The sequence below is a fragment of the Desmodus rotundus genome, chromosome 6 (assembly GCF_022682495.2).
Source record: "Desmodus rotundus isolate HL8 chromosome 6, HLdesRot8A.1, whole genome shotgun sequence".
NCBI classification, from domain to species: domain Eukaryota; kingdom Metazoa; phylum Chordata; class Mammalia; order Chiroptera; family Phyllostomidae; genus Desmodus; species Desmodus rotundus.
Genome location: NC_071392.1, coordinates 31,016,930 through 31,036,071, shown reverse-complemented (window position 1 = coordinate 31,036,071; position 19,142 = coordinate 31,016,930). Strand labels below are relative to the sequence as shown.

Below are 19,142 nucleotides of genomic sequence, written 5' to 3'. Positions count from 1 at the left end.
TATCAAATTTATTTAGATTTAAATAAAGGCATTCTTCATTATGTAAAATGTTTAATTATCACTGTTATGTTTCCTGTTCTTACATGTCACAGTTGGAAAAACAATGACAAATTTTATGACTTCTTCAATAGAAAAAATATCAAAATAACCAATAAAATTTACACACCATCTTTAATTTCCAGCTTAATATATTCCTCCTCTGATATTATCAAAGGAAGTGTGGTTGTAGAAGACTGCTGAAGCCATGAATAGAACACAGTTTTTATGTTTTCTTCAGTTATGTCTTTAGGCTGCCAAAGAAAATGAAAGAATAGCAACAAGTTATCCTAATACCTGATCTTAACCTTAACATCCCTATTTAACATCTTATCTTGCTAATCAAATGTTAACCTTATTGAACAAAACCAGGAAGATGTTCCCACTATGGAGGCACAGCCTCAGGACTTGACACTAGGGTCAGCACAATGAGTACAATGTAGCCTGAAGAAACATTACGAAGTGGCAGTTTTAAACTCTCTCTCTATGCCCAGCGATACACATGCCATAATTCCTCTTACTGGATAACCATTCCAACCCCATTCTCTCTTGCCCCTCTCTACTAAACAGGTGGGAAAGACAACTCTTAGCTTGGCTTCCTAGCTTGGAGGCGGGGCTGGTGTGCATGGGGGTGTGCTCATGCACGTGCATGCGGCTGGACTCCGGCCAATAGCATGCAATCAGCAATCCTCAGTAAGGGCTTCTCTTCCTAATTAAATGGAAGGGAAACCTAGTAAGGAAAAGGCTTTTGCTTGTGCCTTTCCTTCTGCTGCCTGTAGTGCAGGTGTGATGCCTACTAGTACAGCAAATATCTTGTTTCTAGAAGGAAGAAAGTCACAGGCTAAGGATGGCAAAAGAGAAAGGCCAAAGGAGCCTAGATGCTTAATGTCACGGTTTAACAATCTACAGCTCCTCTAAACTTCTCTGTACATGAGAAAAATAAACTCTTTATATGTTCAAGTCACTTCTTTTCCTTTTTTCTGTTAAGCTGGCTGCAATGCTGATATGCTCAACACGCAGAGTATTAATAAAGTGTTCAAAAGGTGTGAAGAAATTGAGAAAATCTTTGCTAATTTTAAGACTTTAAATTAAAATTATTAAGTTTTTAAAATCTATTTGAAAGGAGATAGCCTAGATACCCAAAATATCCAAATTAATAAAGTTATTGGTGAAAATGAAAAATGTCTCCCTTATTTTATGGAAAAAACCATCAGACTTTTTGGTCAACCCAATATAATACAATAATTTTCCTGCATTATAATTATCTGAGAACTGGTAACCCAAACTGGTACAGATGATAATACTCTATTAAAAAGATTTTACAATTAAGTTCAACACCTCATTTTCTGACCACACCAGTTTCTAAAGAATTAACAGAGTAGCAACATAAAACAGTCTAGCACCCTTTTAGCCTGCAATATTAATACTAAAGCAACATGGGAGAAAATTTTAAAAATTAGATTAACTGTGGCAAAAATATCAACTTTTAAAAGCAAAAACTCTCCCTATTTGTATTGGCATGTGGGTGCACGTTCATTCGTTCCCTCCCTCCCTCTCTCTTTCTCTCTCTCTATCTATCTATCTATATATATAAAGTGTATTGCTTATTAAAGACTTCTTGGTTTCTCAAAAACATACACACAGAATTACCACTTGATATAGCCATTCAATTCCTAGGTATCTACCAAAGAATGGAAAGCAGGGACTCAAACAGATACTTGTACACCAACATTCATGGCAGCATTATTCACAACAGCCAAAAAAGGGGGAAACAACCCAAGTGCCGATCAACTGATCAATGGATAAACAAAATGTGGTGCATTTAAAATGGAACATTATCCAGCCATTAAAAAGGGATGAAGTTCTGACACGTGCTACCACATGGATGAACCCTGAAAACATATTAAGGGAAATAAACCAGACACAAAGGACAAATATTGTATGATTCCATTTATATGATACAACCGAAATATGCGAAATCAGAGAGATTATAAAGTACTGGTTACTAGGATCTGGGGGAGCTGAGGGCAGGGCGCTACTGCTTACTGCGCACAGAATTTCTGTTGGAGTGATGGAAAAGTTTTGGAAATAGATAATGATGATAGTAGTACAACATTATGAGTGGAATTAATGCCAATTAATTGTACATCTACAATAGATTACAAAAGCATTTTTATGTTACTCATATTTTACTAAAGGGAAATAAATACTTCTTTGCCCTTCTAACAAAAAGGAGTACTACACTATTATTACTTAGCAAAGCAACTAGAAATTTTATAACACCTGTAAAATAACTGTGACATAACATAAATTTGAACTTACTAAGTTTTCTCTAGGTTGTAATTTTAGAGATTTTGGAATTTTAGGGGTAATTTCCACTGGAGCTATTCTGACTACTGCATGCATTTCTATATTCAGTCTCTTTCTCAGGTCATCTGGAATCTGAAATTTAAAAATAAATGAACAAAAATATAATTATGCTCAATGGTTAAAAAAATGATTAAAAAATATTCCACAGCATATTCATAGTAATTCCTATGAATTCAGATGAATATGTAAGTTACCAAGATTCATAGTATAAACAAATGGATGTTCTAGTATTGTTATATTGCAAGCATTTCCATTTTCCCCCTATATTTCTTTAACACCTCTTCAGAATGTGATCAATGTCCATCTACCCAGTCAAGACTTCTTGAGTACCTGATGGCAACTACTGCCACTCCCCAGGGGCCATGGCACCCAACCTTTAGAGTGGAGTGGGAAGTACAGACTCCCCACTGCTATCTTATGTGGTCCCCAAGACTTTACCATCACCACTTCTGCACCCTGTCCTCACCACAGTTTCATGGAAATGAAAGGGTATTCATACCTAATGGCAGAACCATTAATAAAGGAGGTGAGTCGTCAGAAGTTCACGTTAGACAGTGCAGTGGGATCTCCTAAACTGAGTTGGGAGCTAATAGAAAATAACCAGGCCAGAGCTTTAGAAAATGATGTCGGTCAAAGAGATTAAAACTTTGTAAGTCACCTGCATGAAAGTCATAGGTTAAACTGTGAGAGGAAAAGAAATCTACCAAGGAAATCCCCATCCCTTCCTATTTTTCTTCACTATCTTAATTTCTTCTCCTTCCCTTCATGAAGTTTCACTTCACAAAGGTTCAAAATTAGGCTCAAGTAAATGGGGCTGGTGACTCATTTCACATTAAGTGTAGCATTTATATCTGAGGCCAGGATGAGAGGGGAGAACATCAGTTGTTCTGTCTACTTCCTCTCCTGGTCACACACAAGTTAAAGAGCTAATACCAGCAAAGTGAGTTTACGGGTGCATCCCAATCCAGGTGCCATCAGAGGGAGCTGTGGGCCTCTCCCTATATAGGACATTTCCCCCGATACTCAGTAAATCCTTCCTGTGCTTTCAAGAACTTGGAAACAAACCTTATGCAGGTAATGAAGATATGAGGCTTTGTAGGTTTTTTCAATGTATACACATTATTTTAATTCATAATTTGGGGTAGTTCAAACAACATAAAATTATTTCGTCCCTAATTATAAAACTTATACTAACCCAGACTTTCCCAAGATGGAGAGCTTCCACATTTTTGGTGTATTTTATGGCATTCTTCAATTCCTCGAGTCCATTCCAAACTACCTTTAGCACACAGGCCTTACCAGCTTCTTGATTATGGTCTTGGCTAATTTGTTTTTGATCTAACGGTTCTGACACCTGCTTCTCTTTTTCAGGTGGCAGGACATTTTGCTTTGTTTTACTTTGCTGTTGCTTTGGAGACAGTAGATGAACCAGCTTTCCATAGGTCACAATAAAGCTGGGCTCCACATCAAAATATTCCTGGTCCCATGGAAATACATGAATGGCACAGTGTTTGTGAAATACAGAAGTTGCTGATGCACTGCATATACTGGGAGGCTGAGATTTACATACTCTGAAAATATTGTCTACAGGAACAACTGCTGACTGCATATTTTTGAATGCATTGATTTCAGTCACACCCCAGGATGTCTCTTGTTTCTTTTCAGACCCAAAAGAGAAAATGCTTCCTATCATAGTCCATAAGCTTGGCATTGATGGTGAGTCGACTATATCCTCTGAATCTGTTTCATTAGACCCAGTAACTCCTATAGTATTTGACTGATGTTGCTTGGTTTGGAGTTCGTCTGCCAATCCTTTTTGGTCTCTCCCATAATTATGAGACGTTCCCCGTGCATTATCTGCTTTTGAAAATGTATTTTCTTTGGCTTGGCGGGTCTTTGGCTGAATAAGGAGTCTGGTGTCAATCTCCAACCTTCCATAAGTGGCTGTTGGTGTAAGTGCAACTGTGTACAAAATAAAGCTCATTAATGCACACTTGCCTTTGCTTTCGACTCAGTGCTGTGTCAGACAGTATGGTGGCAAATATTACAATGGCACCTACCAATTTGGATAAATATGTAAGTTTGTTGATCAACCCAAACAGGAAAGATGGCTTGTGGAAAAACTATTCGAATTTGATCTAGAAGATGCTGTTCCAGGGAAGCAGCATGCAGTTCCTAGAACCAAAAGCAAAAAAACAACTGATTTTACATTTTGTCCATTCCATGTCTGCAGTCATTCTTGTAACTCAAACCAACTCAGATATATATGATGAAGCTCAGAGAGAGAAATCCAAAGACACTGGTATTTTGAAGTATTTTAGTCTTAAACAAGGTTATTTCACTTTCTTTACCAGTATCTCCCAATCATCTGCTGACAGAGGTTCCACCTCAACTTGCTGACAAGACACGACATGGGAACACGGCTTGAGGAACACCTGAAAAACATTTTAAAAATGTAAAACTACTTTTTTTTTATTTTTTTAGAGAGAGGGGAAGGGATTTATCTGTTGCCTCTTATACACAACTGGACTGGGGACCAAACCCGCAACATAGGCATGTGCCCCGAGGGGGAATCAAATTGGCAACCTTTCACTTTGTGGGACGATGCCCAGACAATTGAGCCACCCCGGTCAGGGCTACTTTTAAAAGACTTTTGTATCCCTGAAAAATAACTTCTCTCTTGAGGTATATAATTAAGTGTGAGTGTGAGTGTGTGTGTACAGTCCTACTTGATTGATATTCCTACTTAGCCAGGCCTTGATATGCACAGCATTTTAGGAGAAATTGTTTCATAATAAATTATAGCCAAAAGGAAAATACATCCTAGCAAAACACATTTAAAAATAACAATATAAAATAAAAATAACCACTTACAAAATTAATGTAAGTTAAAAAAAGGTAAGAAGAAACAATGCTGTCACCCAGTCATGGCTTGGTCTGGTACAGAAATACCATTATTTCTAGTTTTGCAGCTGCTAGTTTTATAACTAAGTTCAAGCCATGCCACTTTTATTTCTACAAAACTAAAAAACACATGGAAATTGAGATAACAGCCAATTATTTAAATTTAGAAGTACGATCATTCACCACTAAAAGTGAACTAAAACAAATACCCCTCATTCCAGTCTATAGATCTACACGAAATGCTCCTGTCTCACAAGAAGCTCTAATCTACCATCTCTCTTTCCTCTCCTGTTAGCATTTCTAGAGATTGGAGGACTAAAATCCAAAGCCACCCACTAACTATTAAATGCTCCAGGTAACCAGCCCTTCCTTCTCTGCTTTTGTGGACTGGAGCAGAATTTCCCCACATGCCTTTCCCAACTCCTCAGTGAATTTCCCTTCGTACCTCCCGTATGCCCTATTTGAAAGGGGTGATTCTGAGGAAGCACAAAGCAGCTCCTGCCCACCAAGAAGTCAGAGTCCTTAGCAAGCCAGTCCATTTCCTGTTCCTATCAATGATTCTCTGGGAGACATCACCTTAGTGGTATTGCTACAATACAGGGTATCTACAAAAAATCAGGTAAAAGTTCACATTGAAGCCAGTGGGAGTTAAAAACAAGCAAGACTGTTCAGAATGCTGATGAGACATCAAGATCAGCAATGGGAAGCTGATGTTCCGCACAGGGAAGTGGCACATACTCGGAGAGCAGAACTGTAACTTATTATGAAATCCTGGGGAAAATATCCCATCTCCCTAGGTTTGTAGAGCAGGGCACCAACGTTAGTCATTTCTAAGGTCACTCTGGTGCTCAAGATTTAAGATTCTAGCAAAAATATAGGATAAGCAAAGGGCTAGTGCTAGGCCTATGATTTCTCATCAATGGCCTATTCTCATTATCAAAAACATGCATGTATTCAAAACAAGTTAAAAAGATATCACACTTTTGTGTACTGTTAATAGTACTGTTAATGGAAACTGGTAATAGAAGCAAGTTAGCGCCATCTATCGATGTTTAAATGTGCAGCCCTCTAGACGTGGCAATTCAATTTTTACTATTTCATTCCATACATACAGAGATGTTCAATGCAAATTGTTTATAATACATGAAACGGTGTCTCTGGTATAGTTTGTGGGAAAAATTGCAGAACATATGTATGACCTCATTCTTTAAATCCTAAAGGCCTAGTGAGATCCCAGCATACAGTACACATTTATTCTGAGGCTGGGAATAGAGAAAGGAAAAACATTTTATAAAGTTTAAAAACTTTATAATTGAAAACATTTTTCAATTATAAAGCATCTGTAATAAATAATGTATTACTTCTGTAGTTTAAAATATTTTTAAAAGAATAAATTGATGAAAATAATAAAATAGACATGAGCCCTTAAGCTTTGGAGTTTACAATCTAAGTACATTAAATTCATTGAAAGACAAAAATGGAAAAATAACCCTCTCTTGTAGGATAGATTTTTTTTAAGTGCAATTGTTTTTTTGTTTTTAAGATTTTAATGATTTACTTTGAGAGAGAGGGGAAGGGAGGGAGAAACAGAAGGAGAGAAATGGCAATGTGCAAGAGATACAACAATCAGTTGCCTCAAGCACGCCCCCAACCAGGAACCTGGCCCGCAGCCCAGGCCTGTGCCCGGACTGGGAATCAAATCGGAGACCTTTTGGTCGGCAGGCCAGCGCTCAATCCACTGAGCCACACCAGACAGGGCTGCAGGACAGATTTTTAAAAATCAAGTAGAAAATTTGTCAGAAACAAATAAAATGAAGTTCAATAATATAAAGTAAAGTGAAATAATTTATAAAGCAAAAATTGCACAAAAACAAAATTAGGGAACCTGGAAAATGACTAAATTAGAACACAAAAATCAACTAGAGCATGGTAGACTACAAGATAACGACTTAACAATGGTACATAGGGTCAACTTGAATATCCTGGACTAATTAGAGTAACACACAGGCTCGGTGTCATCTCTCCTCCTTTAAAAAAACCTGAACTTTAAATTTTATTTCCATCTCTGTACTACGTGATATTAGGAGAAAGTCACTGTCATCACCTTTGGTGCTTACCTGTTCCCCATTTGAGAGTCCAAGTTTCTGACCAACGTGTCTGTTAATTTCAGCCACATTTTCACCTTGATCACAAAAATGCCTGCCTTCCACCCAGCTCAAGAATGCAGGCTGGTGACCCCAGGCTACTTCTATAGCTTGATTCTATTTGTTCAAGAAATAAAAAATGGGGGAGAGAGGTTTTGAAAGTTTTTATATGTTTTTCTGGATTCACATAAATGACAAAAGTATCACTGTAATCCCCAAACACAAAAACAGTTCTACAACTGGTTGATTGCTCCCTGTTATCCACCTCTGTTACAGCATTTCAAAAGCTATAATCATTTCCAACACCCAACACTGGTGATACTTTGGGTGAAACCAACACACTTACACTTCTATGATGGCATTATAAATTGACTCAACCATTCCAGAATTCAATATGGCAGTAGGTGGCCAATTAATGATGAGAAAAAGAAAAAAAAACTACAGCAGAACATATCTGCAGTATTCTCTGTAACAATGAAAACTTAGGACTGGTGTTAAGTGTCTATCGATAGGAAATTATTAAATAAGCTACAAATTTACTATTTTAGTAAAGTATGAGTCAGTAACTAGCAACATACCATGATCATTAAAAATACAACAGTAGTTACTTTTTAGAAGATTAGCAAATGCACACAGTGAAAGCACAACAGCATAAAACGTGAGGGCAGGCCCCTTTCCGCAGAGGTAATTACTGTTAGTAGTTTCTTATGCACACTTCCAGAAATTTTATATTATGCAGTTTCCTAAATAAAATTTAAAGTTTTATAACTATGAAAACATTTATGTTAAAAAATAGTAAAATAACATTTACTCTCATTAAGAGCATTCACATAAAATATGTAAGTTTGGGGCTAAGAATTAAAACAATGTTTTCTATGGTTAAAGAATTACAAACTCATTATAGAAACCTTAGAAAAGATATAATCTTGGAAGGAAAAACAAGAATTATTGATATTTCCTCCACAAAAAGACAACCATGTGAACAATTTTATTGATTTCCGGCTAATCTTTTGCTATGCACAATTTTTTTAATTAATTAATTTTTAAAACTGAAAACATTACTTTGGCTACTAACATTACATACATTTCAGGTGTACTGTAACTTTATAGGTCGACTTCTGTAGGCGCATGGTGTGCTCACCACCTGAAGTCTAGTTTCCTTCAGTCGCCATGTATTTGACCCCCCTTTACCCTCTTCGTCCTCCCCCACACTCCTTCCCCTCTGGTAACAGGTTAATTTTTTACATAGTTGTATAATATAGTCATGATTTAGTATCCTTAACATTGTATCACAAGCATTTTCACACACATTATTTTTTAATAAAAAGTAAGAATTTCATTCATGGCCACTGAGACTTAACATATTAGGAAGTTTTAGTATTATTAAATTCATTTATTAGTATCAAAATAAATTAAACAAACTCATCCATATATATATTTTACTACCTCAAAACTGGTTAGAGTCTGTTTATTGTGTCTATTTAAACAGAAAATTTCAAGGACATTAGAGACACTTCTGAGGTAATATAATGTAGTTTAAATTGACCATGTTATTAAAACTGTATAAAGAAAATGGCCCTGGCTGGTGATGCTCAGTGGATTGAGCACCAGCCTGCAAACCAAAGGGCTGCTGGTTCAATTCCCAGTTGGGGCACATGCCAGGCTTACAGGCCAGGTGCCCCAGTTGGGGGTGAGCAAGTTATTTCTCTCCCTCTCTTTTTCCCTCCCTCTAAAAATAAACAAATAAAATCTTTTAAAAAAGAAAACAAATCATGTGTATCACTTAGTCATATAATTTTTCTCACATTTCTTCATAGGACAGTCCAAGTGCTCTGGTTGACAGAAGTCTTTCCACTGAGCACAGTGTGATCAAGTAGAAACAGCCCTAGACAAGCAGCCAAAAGTCCTCAGTTGCTACGTCAGCTGTTACTGTGGGGGCTGACAGGTAACAAGAGTCAAGCTGACCGAAACCCCAGATGCTTTCTGTGGAGTTTCATCCAAGTCAGTGACATATAATCCCGATCAATTCCCCTATTTCATACGAAGTAACTTTTAAAACCAGAATTGTCAAATAAGGAAATATAAAGTATACCCTGAAACATCGAAAAGGAGAATTCCACCAACTCGTGCCTCTGTTTTTAATTGTGAAAAATGGGATGCTCTATCTTTGCCAATGGCTAGAGCCACGAAACACCATCACAACCTCTAGAACGGCAATTGACAGCACTGGGTCAAATAACCCTAACTGCACACGGCCAAGTATGCACAACCCACTGCCACTTCTGGCGCTAAAGGGGAAAATCAACTTTATTAAAAAGGATAAATACTTCAATTATTCATTTGGTCAAAATGTAGTAACCAGCTCTTAAAGTCATACTCTATGTTCAGCTGAATTCAGTAAACTTTGAAGACTAATGTTCTGAGTTCATTTTTATGTCGAAAGTTTTTCACTAGGACCATAGAGCCCTGGGCACTCGGAGAGAATAAAAGGACAGACTGGAAAGGACTCTGTCCTTTGCCACTTTAATCAACAAATGATTGACTGCCTGTTTTTGCCCAAACTTCCTAAAACACACCAAAAAAAAAATTTGTTGATCTGACAAAAAAATAGGTACATTTTTGTTCATTCATAACTGATGGCTATTGTTGTGTTGGTTGTCATTCTTTAAACATTTATTTTTTTATTGATTTTAGATTTTCAAGAGGGAGAAGTGGTGGGGAGAGAGGAAGGGAGGGGGAAAAGAAAGAGAGAGAGAGAGATCAATTTGTTTTTCCGCTCATGTATGCATTCATTGGTTGCTTTCTGTATGTGCCCTGATTGGAGATTGAACCTGCAGCCTTGGTACACAGAAACAACTCTCTAACCAACTGAGCTACCCAGCCAGGGCACATTCTCATTTTTTAATTTGACAATCTAAGGGAAAAGAGCTCAGTACACCTGTCTAAATAAATAGTCATGTACTGCATGTTTCAAAAATTGATAAGACGCACCGGTATAAAATCGCTGACCCAGAAAAACATGTACCAAAAAGTAGCTGAAGTGGAAAGGTGGGATACTTGAAATGATTGCAAACTCTTACATATTTCCTGCGTGGATTATGCAGTGGTGGCTACCACACATTCAGGGTTTTCGAGGATTTCAAATACAGGTATGTCTCCTTGTATTGAGCTTCGCTTTATTGCGCTTCACATATGTTGGTCGTTTTTACAAATTAAAAGCAAGACACTCCACTGGCTCTATTGACATGCTCACTAGATTGCAGTGGTCTGGAACCGAACCAATAAGGTACACCTGTATTCTAGCCTTTTGTTCCCAATAGTTCACGCAAACTCGTAGGCCAGGTGCCTCTGTTTTTAATTGTGAAAATTGGGATGCTCTATCTTTGCCAATGGCTAGAGCCACGAATCACCATCACAACCTCTAGAACGGCAATTGACAGCACTGGTTCAAATAACCCTAACTCCACACTATTGGCGCTCCTCGGAGGGACGCAGGGAAGAACCTTCATTTTATCAATCTGTCCCTGGGCTCCGGGGACACGGCGCTCAGTCCCTCCCTGTTAAGGTACAGGGTCTCCGCTAACAAACCAAGTCTCCTTTCCCTCTGGAGGCCCGGACTGCAGCCGGAAGACATCTGGAAAATCGCTGGCGGGAAAACGTTTTTTAAAAAAACAAGTACAAACATCAACAATAAACGACTTCTCAAGAGTTTTCCAACCCGAAGTAATATTTGAATGAAAAAGTAAACTATAAGTATGTTTGAAAGCCCAATTTCACCGAGTGAAAGGTCCTAGAATAAGGCCAGTTCACTCAAAGGCCCGGGCTGTACCAGACGTGATGGGGGCTGCAGACACGACCCCCGACCGGCCTTGCCCCTCGAGGGGTCCTCAGTCTGGCCTCCGCACTGCTCCGGGACGCCGGGAGAGGCCTTCGCGGCCGCCGCGTCCCTGGAAAGCCTCTGTCGCCCGACTCGACTACCGACCAGGTGTCCCGCCTCCGGGCTCGGAGCCCCGTCCCGGGCCGGCGCGTTACCTGCAGCAGGTGCAGCTGGGATGCGAGGCGCCGAGGCAAACGGAGGAAGCAGTCACGAGCGTTGGTGAAGGCCACAGTTACGACCGCCCCACTTTCCCCCGCACCCACCAGGCGTTCGCTGCCCCACATCGTCGGCCAGCGCAGACGTCCCGGCCACCCACCCTAGCGGACCCGGGCCAAGCCCGCAGGCCCAGGGCATCGGAGCTGGATGACATCGATTGCCCCCGCCCCCTTCGGCCCCGCGGAGCTGGATGACATGGATTGCCCCCGCCCCCTTCGGCCCCGCCCCCTCCCGGGCGCCTCTCGCGGCCCGTAGCGGGAGGGGCAGGCAAGCCTTCTTCTCTCCGGGCCTCCCCGCCGCGCCGCTGGGGGGCAGCACCTCCTCCACAGAATTCTGTCTGCAGGAAACGATGGCCGACGCTGTCGATTCTCCAGCCAATCCGGGGGCGCCTTGACCCACCCCTCTATCTTATTGGGTGAACAGGAGTGCAGCCCAGCGGATGTTGTCGAGGGCCAGAACCGGCAACATGGCGTCGAGTGGTGGGGAGCTCGGCGGCTTCTTCGACCACCACGTTCAAAGGGCTGTTTGCGACACACGGGCCAAGTATCGGGAGGGGCGACGGCCTCGTGCTGTCAGGGTAAAGTGATTTTGGTTTCATTTGTTATCCTCGGTGGTTTTATGTGAGTTGTAGCTCCAGGCGCCCAGCCTATGTAAATAAAACCTTGAAAGGCTGCTGTCAGATCCTTTATTCGTTGCAGATAGGTATGAGGAACCATGGTAATCAGGTACCAAAGATTCTCACGACTCCTTTGGTCAACTAAGAGGACGTCAGCCCTACGAAAACAGGTTTTTGTTTTCATCTTTGTATCTTCTGGGTTTACGGTGTTGCTTGCGACGTGGTAAGCACTCGATGAATATTTAACTCTTTCCAGTAACTTACTGAGAAGTTACTGGAAAATACGCCAACTTCTGGAAAACACGTCAATTTAAGGTAGTCTATTTTATGCTTTAGTTAGGTGAATTCACGTGTGTTGTTAATTCTTTATTAGAAGAGCACATTTTTTTATTTTCTGTTTTCCACAGATTGGTTGAAGAATATTTCTTGTTTTCAAAGCTTTTCGTTTTTTTATAAAGCAGTTTGTCCGGGCTTATTGATGACATATATTTACCTTGTTTACATTTCTTTTAGGTATATACTATTAATTTGGAATCTCGGTACTTACTAATACAAGGAGTCCCTGCGGTGGGAGCAATGAAGGAATTAGTTGAGCGATTTGCTCTATATGGTGCTATTGAACAGTATAATGCTCTAGATGAATACCCAGCAGAAGACTTCACAGAAGTTTATCTTATTAAATTTATGAATTTACAAAGTGCAAGGTAATGTGCAAGTTAAGTACTGTCTTACCCGCCTCCATTCCCATGGAGGGTATTATTTTGGCCCTGGGTTTCCCCCATTTATACCTGAATTACCCAACAACCTAACACAGCCCTGTGTTACTCTTTTCTTTCTCCGTCTTTTTAAATGTTAGCCTTACCAAAATACTTTCCATACCAAAATACTTTCCATCACATCATTCCCATACTTAAGTTTCATCATGTAGGTTAAAAATTGGGTTGGGAGTAGGTTTCCCAGTTCCACTGCTTACTAACATCATGACCTTGGACAAGTTATTTAATGCTATTAAGCCTATTCTTCCTATTCTGTAAAATCCGTAGGGTAAGAGGACCAGCTTCTTGAGCTTGTGTGAGGATGAAATGAGGTAATCTACATAAAAGACTTAGAATGGCACCTCCTGTTCAGAATGCAGCAAACTTTAGCTATTGAGATTTTTACTGTTATGCACCTGTGTGAATTGACCCCACGTATTCCTGACTTCCGTATAACATAAAGTCTGCTCCAAAAGGCTATAATGTGAAATGGCATATCTATTTTAATGTGACCCCTGCTAATTTGTTCCAAGACTCATCCTTCCCTAGCTATTAACACTTCATATTTTCTGTGTCATGAATAGCACGTGCAGTCTGCCATAAAGCACTTACTTCATGGGGTCAGATGTCGTTCTCAGGCTGCACTTACATGTAATCTCACTTCCCTAACCAACTTGCCAGCTCCTCATAATTAGAGGAGGACATTTTCTAGAGTTTTTGCATTTTCAACAGCACCTAGTATAATAGGCCTTGGAGTTTGACATCTGGATTTGAATCCTAGTTCCACTAACCAGTGTGAGCATGGCCAAGTGATGTATCTCCCCAGGCCTCACTCTCGTCATAGGGTTGTTGTGAAGTGTTCATTCAAGTGAAGCACTTAGGATAATGCTTGGCACGTGGTAAAATCTCAATAAGTATTTCTTATTACCCCTGGGCAGATAAGTACTTAAATATTTATTGTAGCAATGCTGGACTAGTTATAGATGTTTAATAAAGTATTTGGTAAATGATACCGTCCTCTTGTTCTTTAGATCAGTGCATTGTATACTAGTCAGGCTTTCATCCCAAGTAAACCTAGAGTCGTAAACCACGCTACCATGCGTTTCTGTTTAGGGTAGCCAAGAGAAAGATGGATGAGCAGAGTTTCTTCGGTGGGTTGCTACATGTGTGCTATGCTCCAGAATTTGAAACAGTTGAAGAAACTAGAAAAAAACTACAAGAGAGGAAGGCTTATATAGCAAGAGCTACTAAAAATAAAGGTATGGAAAGCCTGTTACTAAAACCTACATGTCAGGAATTCTGCTAGGAATAGCATTATGGAGCTATCAGCCTAGTGGGCAGAGAGGCAAATAAGTGATAACAATATTCAGTAACTGTAATGGGGTTCTTTATAGCACCCAACCTAATCTGGGCTGGAAAGACAGAGATGTTCGTTCGTGCAAGACTTCCTATAGGGTGAGAGAGGTGGCTGAGTTTTGAAGGATGAGTAGACATTACTGAGAAAGGGAGAAGAAATGGGAAGGTGGGCCAGATAACTTGTTTAAAGGCCCAGAGGAATAAGCGAGCATCGTGAATCTTAAGGAACTGTGTGTTATATGAGATAGCCATACACAGGGGCTTCAGTGAGATGACAAAAGTGGATGGGAAGTGAATGGTGAGACGCCTTGGGTCCCCTGCGAGGAATTAAAATTTTGATCCAAGGTCAGTGAGAAACAATTGGGATCTGCAGACCAGTTAACAGCTGCTAATGTAAAACTGCTAAAAGTGGAAAAGTTTCGCTTTTGGCCAGCAGCTCGCCAGATGCCCCATATGCCCAACTGAGTTCCCCTGCACGCACATTCCAGATCCCTGGAGTGGAGTCATGGGGTCTGGGATGCGGACTGCAGGACCAGAGCAGCCAGGACTGGATTAAGGTAGTGCGTGCATCCTGAAATCTTGAGTACTGCTAGAAGGTCTGGTTACCAGACTTCCACCTTTTGGTTGAAAGAAAAAGTCAGCGTCCCTACAGCTGTTGAATATGGTGAGGTTAGGGCTGTTTGGGGAGTGGGCATGTAGCAGTGGTGAAGAGAGAAACAAGGGGGAACACTCTTGGAGAACTTACCTGAAAATTTGTTGAGAGAGCTGTTGAGAGTCCCTGGTCGTTTGTAGACACTGAATTTTAACCTGTGGGATATGTGAATTAGTAGCAAATGCAAACTTGTATGTGTGTGTGAGTGGCAAAGGAAATTACTAAATACGGACTCACCATATTGCCCCCTTTAAAAAAACTAGCACAAACTAAGCAGCATATACACTTATATAGTAGAATACCCTGAAACTATAAAGAAACAAAAAGCAGCTTTGTATGTAACAACATGGAAAAACTCTCCCAAGATCTACAGTTAACTAGAAAAGACAGGGTGCAGAGAAATTGGTATTACAGGGGAGAAAGAGGTAGGTGGAAGGAAGAAAAGTAAGACATACTGGACTGATAAATAAAAGTAGCGATTACTTATGGGGGTGGAAACCAGGCATACGGGGAGCAAAGAAAGAATGTAGGTTGACACTACTATCCTTTTAAGCGTTTAAACCACATGAATATACTACCTGCTCAAGAAATAAAAATTTTAGGGTAGCGTTTGTTAGCATTTTAAAGTTTGTTTTTAAAATAACTCTTTTCTGAATGATGAATGTAAATGAACCATTTCTGTTTCCCTTTCTCTCACCTTTTAAATTGTAATACAAAGATCATTTCATGGCAAAGAAGAAACTGGTTATGGAGCAGAAAGACACGAAAGGTTTCAGACAAGACTTCCATTCAAAGCAATCTGGATTTTGTGAAGCTGCTTTGAACACTTCTGCTGGGAACTCAGATCCTTGTCTTCCTTATTCTTGTGAAGTACCTTTATGTTATTTCTCCTCAAAGTGTGTGTGTTCATCAGGAGCGTACGTGGACAGAGTGTCACACTCCTCCCAGGATGGCAGAGACCGTGATGCAACAGCGGGGTACTGCAACCACCACAATTCTCTGCAGCCAGTGCAGGTGAAAACTTTCCAAAAACCGGTGGCCTGCCCTGGTGCTCAGAAGGCTGTTCTTCCTTCAGAGGCAGTGGACAGATTTATGCCTAGGACAACACAGCTACAGGAGCGGAAAAGACGAAGAGAAGATGACCGTAAACTTGGAACTTTTCTTGAAACAAGCAGGAGCAGTAATGAGGTTCTGATTGGGCCTTTGCTCCCAGACATAGCTAAAGTGGATATGCATGATGACTCATTGAATACAACAGCAAACTTAATTCGGAATAAACTTAAAGAGGTAAGATCACTTAAAACTTCTGTGAGATGATTTGGTTATAGACTAACACTAAACGGAGAATTATTTATGAGAACAACAGCATTGCCATTAATATTTGTAATTTTTTGATGTGTTTTCCTGGAATTTTCTGTTAAATTAACTGAATTTGACTAACATTCATCTGCCTTGATGCCATTAATCCTTGTCTTAAACATTAAACAGAATACACAGTGGGCAAAAGTAGGTTTACAGTCCTGAGGCCGCGAAACACTGAGTTTATTCTTGTAGTATTAACTATTGTATTATTTTCCATATAAACAACTGTAACCTACCTTTGCTCCACCCTGTATATTTTATATCCCCCCCGCTATAAAATAGATAAGCAGTGGTTTCAGTCACTAAGATCCATCTGTGAGAGCAGAGCCCTGGCCCTTCCCTTTTTTTTAAAGTGCGCCTCACACCCATAGTTCTAATACGAGCCAAAGTAGAGAACTACTGTACTGAAGTAAAATTATTACAATTTATTTTCCTTAAATTCAGAGTTATTTCAAATTACATTAAATTCAAAATGCTTATTTGCTTTTTTGATGGAGGTGACCACAGAAGGTGAGGCTTCTAAACATTAGTCCTTAAGGTTTGCATTTCACATGTAAACTTCTTAAATAGATTAGGACTAGATTTTTCTATTTAATAATTTTAATATTATTTACACAGTCATTTTTCAATTTCTGAGCTCAAGTAAAAGAAAGTTAATGTTTGAGTTCTCTTTTGAAATACCTTATTTGGGGGCAAGACTTAGAAATCATAAACTGAGGGAGAAAGACCATTCTCTTAGGTTCAGAAAGTGCTTTTCACACAATTGTACATGTTTTATAATGTGATTAAGGGGGGGGGCTAAGGCAGCTTAATTAATTTTATGTATATGTTTTTACCTGAAAATTATCTGATTAAGGATAGGGTTTTTTTAATAATAATAAAAATCCATCCATGCAGCCCTGGCCGGCATGGCTCAGTTGGTTGAAGTGCCGTCCTGTAGCCAAAGGGGTGGTGGGTTTGATTCCCAGTCAGGGCACATACCTAGGTTGCAGTTCTATCCCTGGTCCAGGCACGGGCATGTGTGATTTCTGGTCTGGCACATAAGGGGGCAACCAATTCATGCTTCTCTCCCCCTTCCTCTCTCTCTAAAATAAAAAAAAAAGCAATGAAAAGTATGTCCTTGGATGAGTATTTAAAAAACAAATCCATGGACACAGACAGTTTCTATGTCTAAGCCTCTTTTTAAATTTTTTAGTTTGTGTTGCTGCCCTTCCTTCACATGCAGCTGAACTGAGGCATAGGTACAGATACATAGGCTGTCTTAGCCAGACCTGACTGTATTTTCAAGAAAAATGTGTTAGGTCCAAAGCCTATGTATGGAAATAGAACGACATCCCCCCGCCCTGCCACTCCTGACACCCCCAACTCCATGCCTTCTCTTTTTTTAACTGAAGTGCTCATCACTTTCTAGTAATAATATAACTTACTTCTTTTTTACTGTCAGTCTTCAATCTCCCAGAATTTAATTTTCATGAAAGCAGAGATTTTTTTTTTGGTCTGATAGATCCCAAACTCCTAACATAACATTGGCACTTAATAGTTAATGAATGAATAAATAAACAAATCATGTATTCACTATGTTTACTACTGTTTTAAAAATTTTATCCACATATTGTCAAGGCTTCAAAAGAATCATGGAAAATTAAAACATTTGATTTATGAAGAAATGCTGTCCTTTTACTTGGTGTTTAATTCTAAAATAATTTGTATAATAAATATTATATTTGTATATAAAGAGAAAATATTCGTATAATAAGAAATAAAGAGAAAAAATAGAGCAACAAAAAGGAGAACTACATATAATTTATCACAGTTTCTAATAATTTTTTATTTTAAGTGAAGACCGTTTTACTCTGGTTTAACTTACTGTCTACTCTTTTTCTCATGATGTTTGATTTCATTTTCCCTAAGAAATTAAGGCCATTTCTGATTATTTCTTCAAGTTTTTCATCCCTTCCCCCCAGTCATCCACGTCCCCACATATATCAGACATTATCACTCTTTCAGGGTATGCACAACCAGGCTATGTATCTGTATCCAAAAATAACACTTGGCTCCAGATCTATGAATGAATGGGAAAGTAGAGCATAGGTTTACTTCTCTCCCCTCAATTCTTTTTCCCTATTAAGTTTCTTTAGAAATTTTACTTCCATCAATTTTTGGACAGAAAACTTTGCTCTGTGCCTACATTGTAGGCTGAACCTTGAACTTGAGCTAGCTCTGCTTCAAACATGATAGCAAGGATTGAACTACTGGATATCTATCCTACCTCTTCTGATAGTTAATTTACTCTTATACTATAAAAATTAAGATTTGTTGGTTCTCTTTTTTTTAAAACTAGGTGGCTTCACCTGTGCCAAAGCCTCCGGAGGACAAGTTGGAAGAACTGCATACAAGCCATCCATTAAAACAAAGAAGAAGAATATAAGATTACTAGAGCAAATTAGTATTTTCTAAAGGAGTAATTTATTTTTTATTTTTAGTCTGTCATTTTAATTCTTGAAGAGATTTGACTACTGGTATTTTTTTTTAATGCATTCTTCTTTGTAATTTTGTTCAAGCTACTTGTCTAATTTAGTTTCATCTTTTAAAATTAGTTTATCATGGACAAAATACATGCCAGCCAACTGCTTCCCTTAATAAAACTTTTCCAGAAACTCCACTCAGTGCCTTTGCTTGCATCTTACTGGCTAGAACTGGACCCATGACTGTTCCTAACTGAGGAGTCTGGGATAGTGAGTGTTTTAGGCTTCCACCTCCTGTGGTTGAGGAAGCAAGAGAAGAGGGTTGGGAGTGCCTGATTCACAGTATTTGCTACAAGGCCCAACGCTGCTTGCTAACTTAAATAAATAAA

The 19,142-nt window shown here is 39.3% G+C and overlaps 2 protein-coding genes across 5 annotated transcripts in view; one reads left to right on the top strand and one right to left on the bottom strand.

Annotated features, from left to right (window-relative positions):
* The window catches only part of PEX1 (peroxisomal biogenesis factor 1), a 48,815-nt gene extending 37,120 nt beyond the window's left edge, over positions 1-11,695 (bottom strand). The window contains exons 1-7 of one of the 2 annotated variants that reach the window (XM_024577208.3): positions 11,487-11,695; positions 7,428-7,571; positions 4,758-4,841; positions 4,467-4,581; positions 3,602-4,368; positions 2,359-2,478; positions 167-290 (exon numbers count right to left, since the gene is read on the bottom strand). In XM_024577208.3, the coding sequence (XP_024432976.2) occupies positions 167-290; positions 2,359-2,478; positions 3,602-4,368; positions 4,467-4,581; positions 4,758-4,841; positions 7,428-7,571; positions 11,487-11,615 (1,483 nt within the window). In that variant the 5' untranslated portion in view covers positions 11,616-11,695. The remainder of the gene's footprint in view (positions 1-166; positions 291-2,358; positions 2,479-3,601; positions 4,369-4,466; positions 4,582-4,757; positions 4,842-7,427; positions 7,572-11,486) is intronic. The other variant, XM_045185266.2, reaches the window with a different exon arrangement.
* A 301-nt stretch (positions 11,696-11,996) lies between these two features.
* Positions 11,997-18,950, top strand: RBM48 (RNA binding motif protein 48). Of its 3 annotated transcripts, none has more exons than XM_024577286.3 (5): positions 11,997-12,124; positions 12,677-12,867; positions 14,032-14,177; positions 15,645-16,213; positions 18,630-18,950. In XM_024577286.3, the coding sequence occupies exons 1-5, from the start codon at positions 12,014-12,016 to the stop codon at positions 18,714-18,716; spliced, it is 1,104 nt and encodes a 367-aa protein (XP_024433054.2). In that variant the 5' UTR covers positions 11,997-12,013; the 3' UTR covers positions 18,717-18,950. The 3 variants fall into 3 exon arrangements, with proteins under 3 accessions (XP_024433054.2, XP_045041204.2, XP_045041205.2); XM_045185269.2 differs by lacking the exon at positions 11,997-12,124 and adding an exon at positions 12,136-12,333; XM_045185270.2 differs by lacking the exons at positions 11,997-12,124; positions 14,032-14,177 and having other exon boundaries at positions 12,734-12,867.
* Positions 18,951-19,142: the final 192 nt, after the last annotated feature.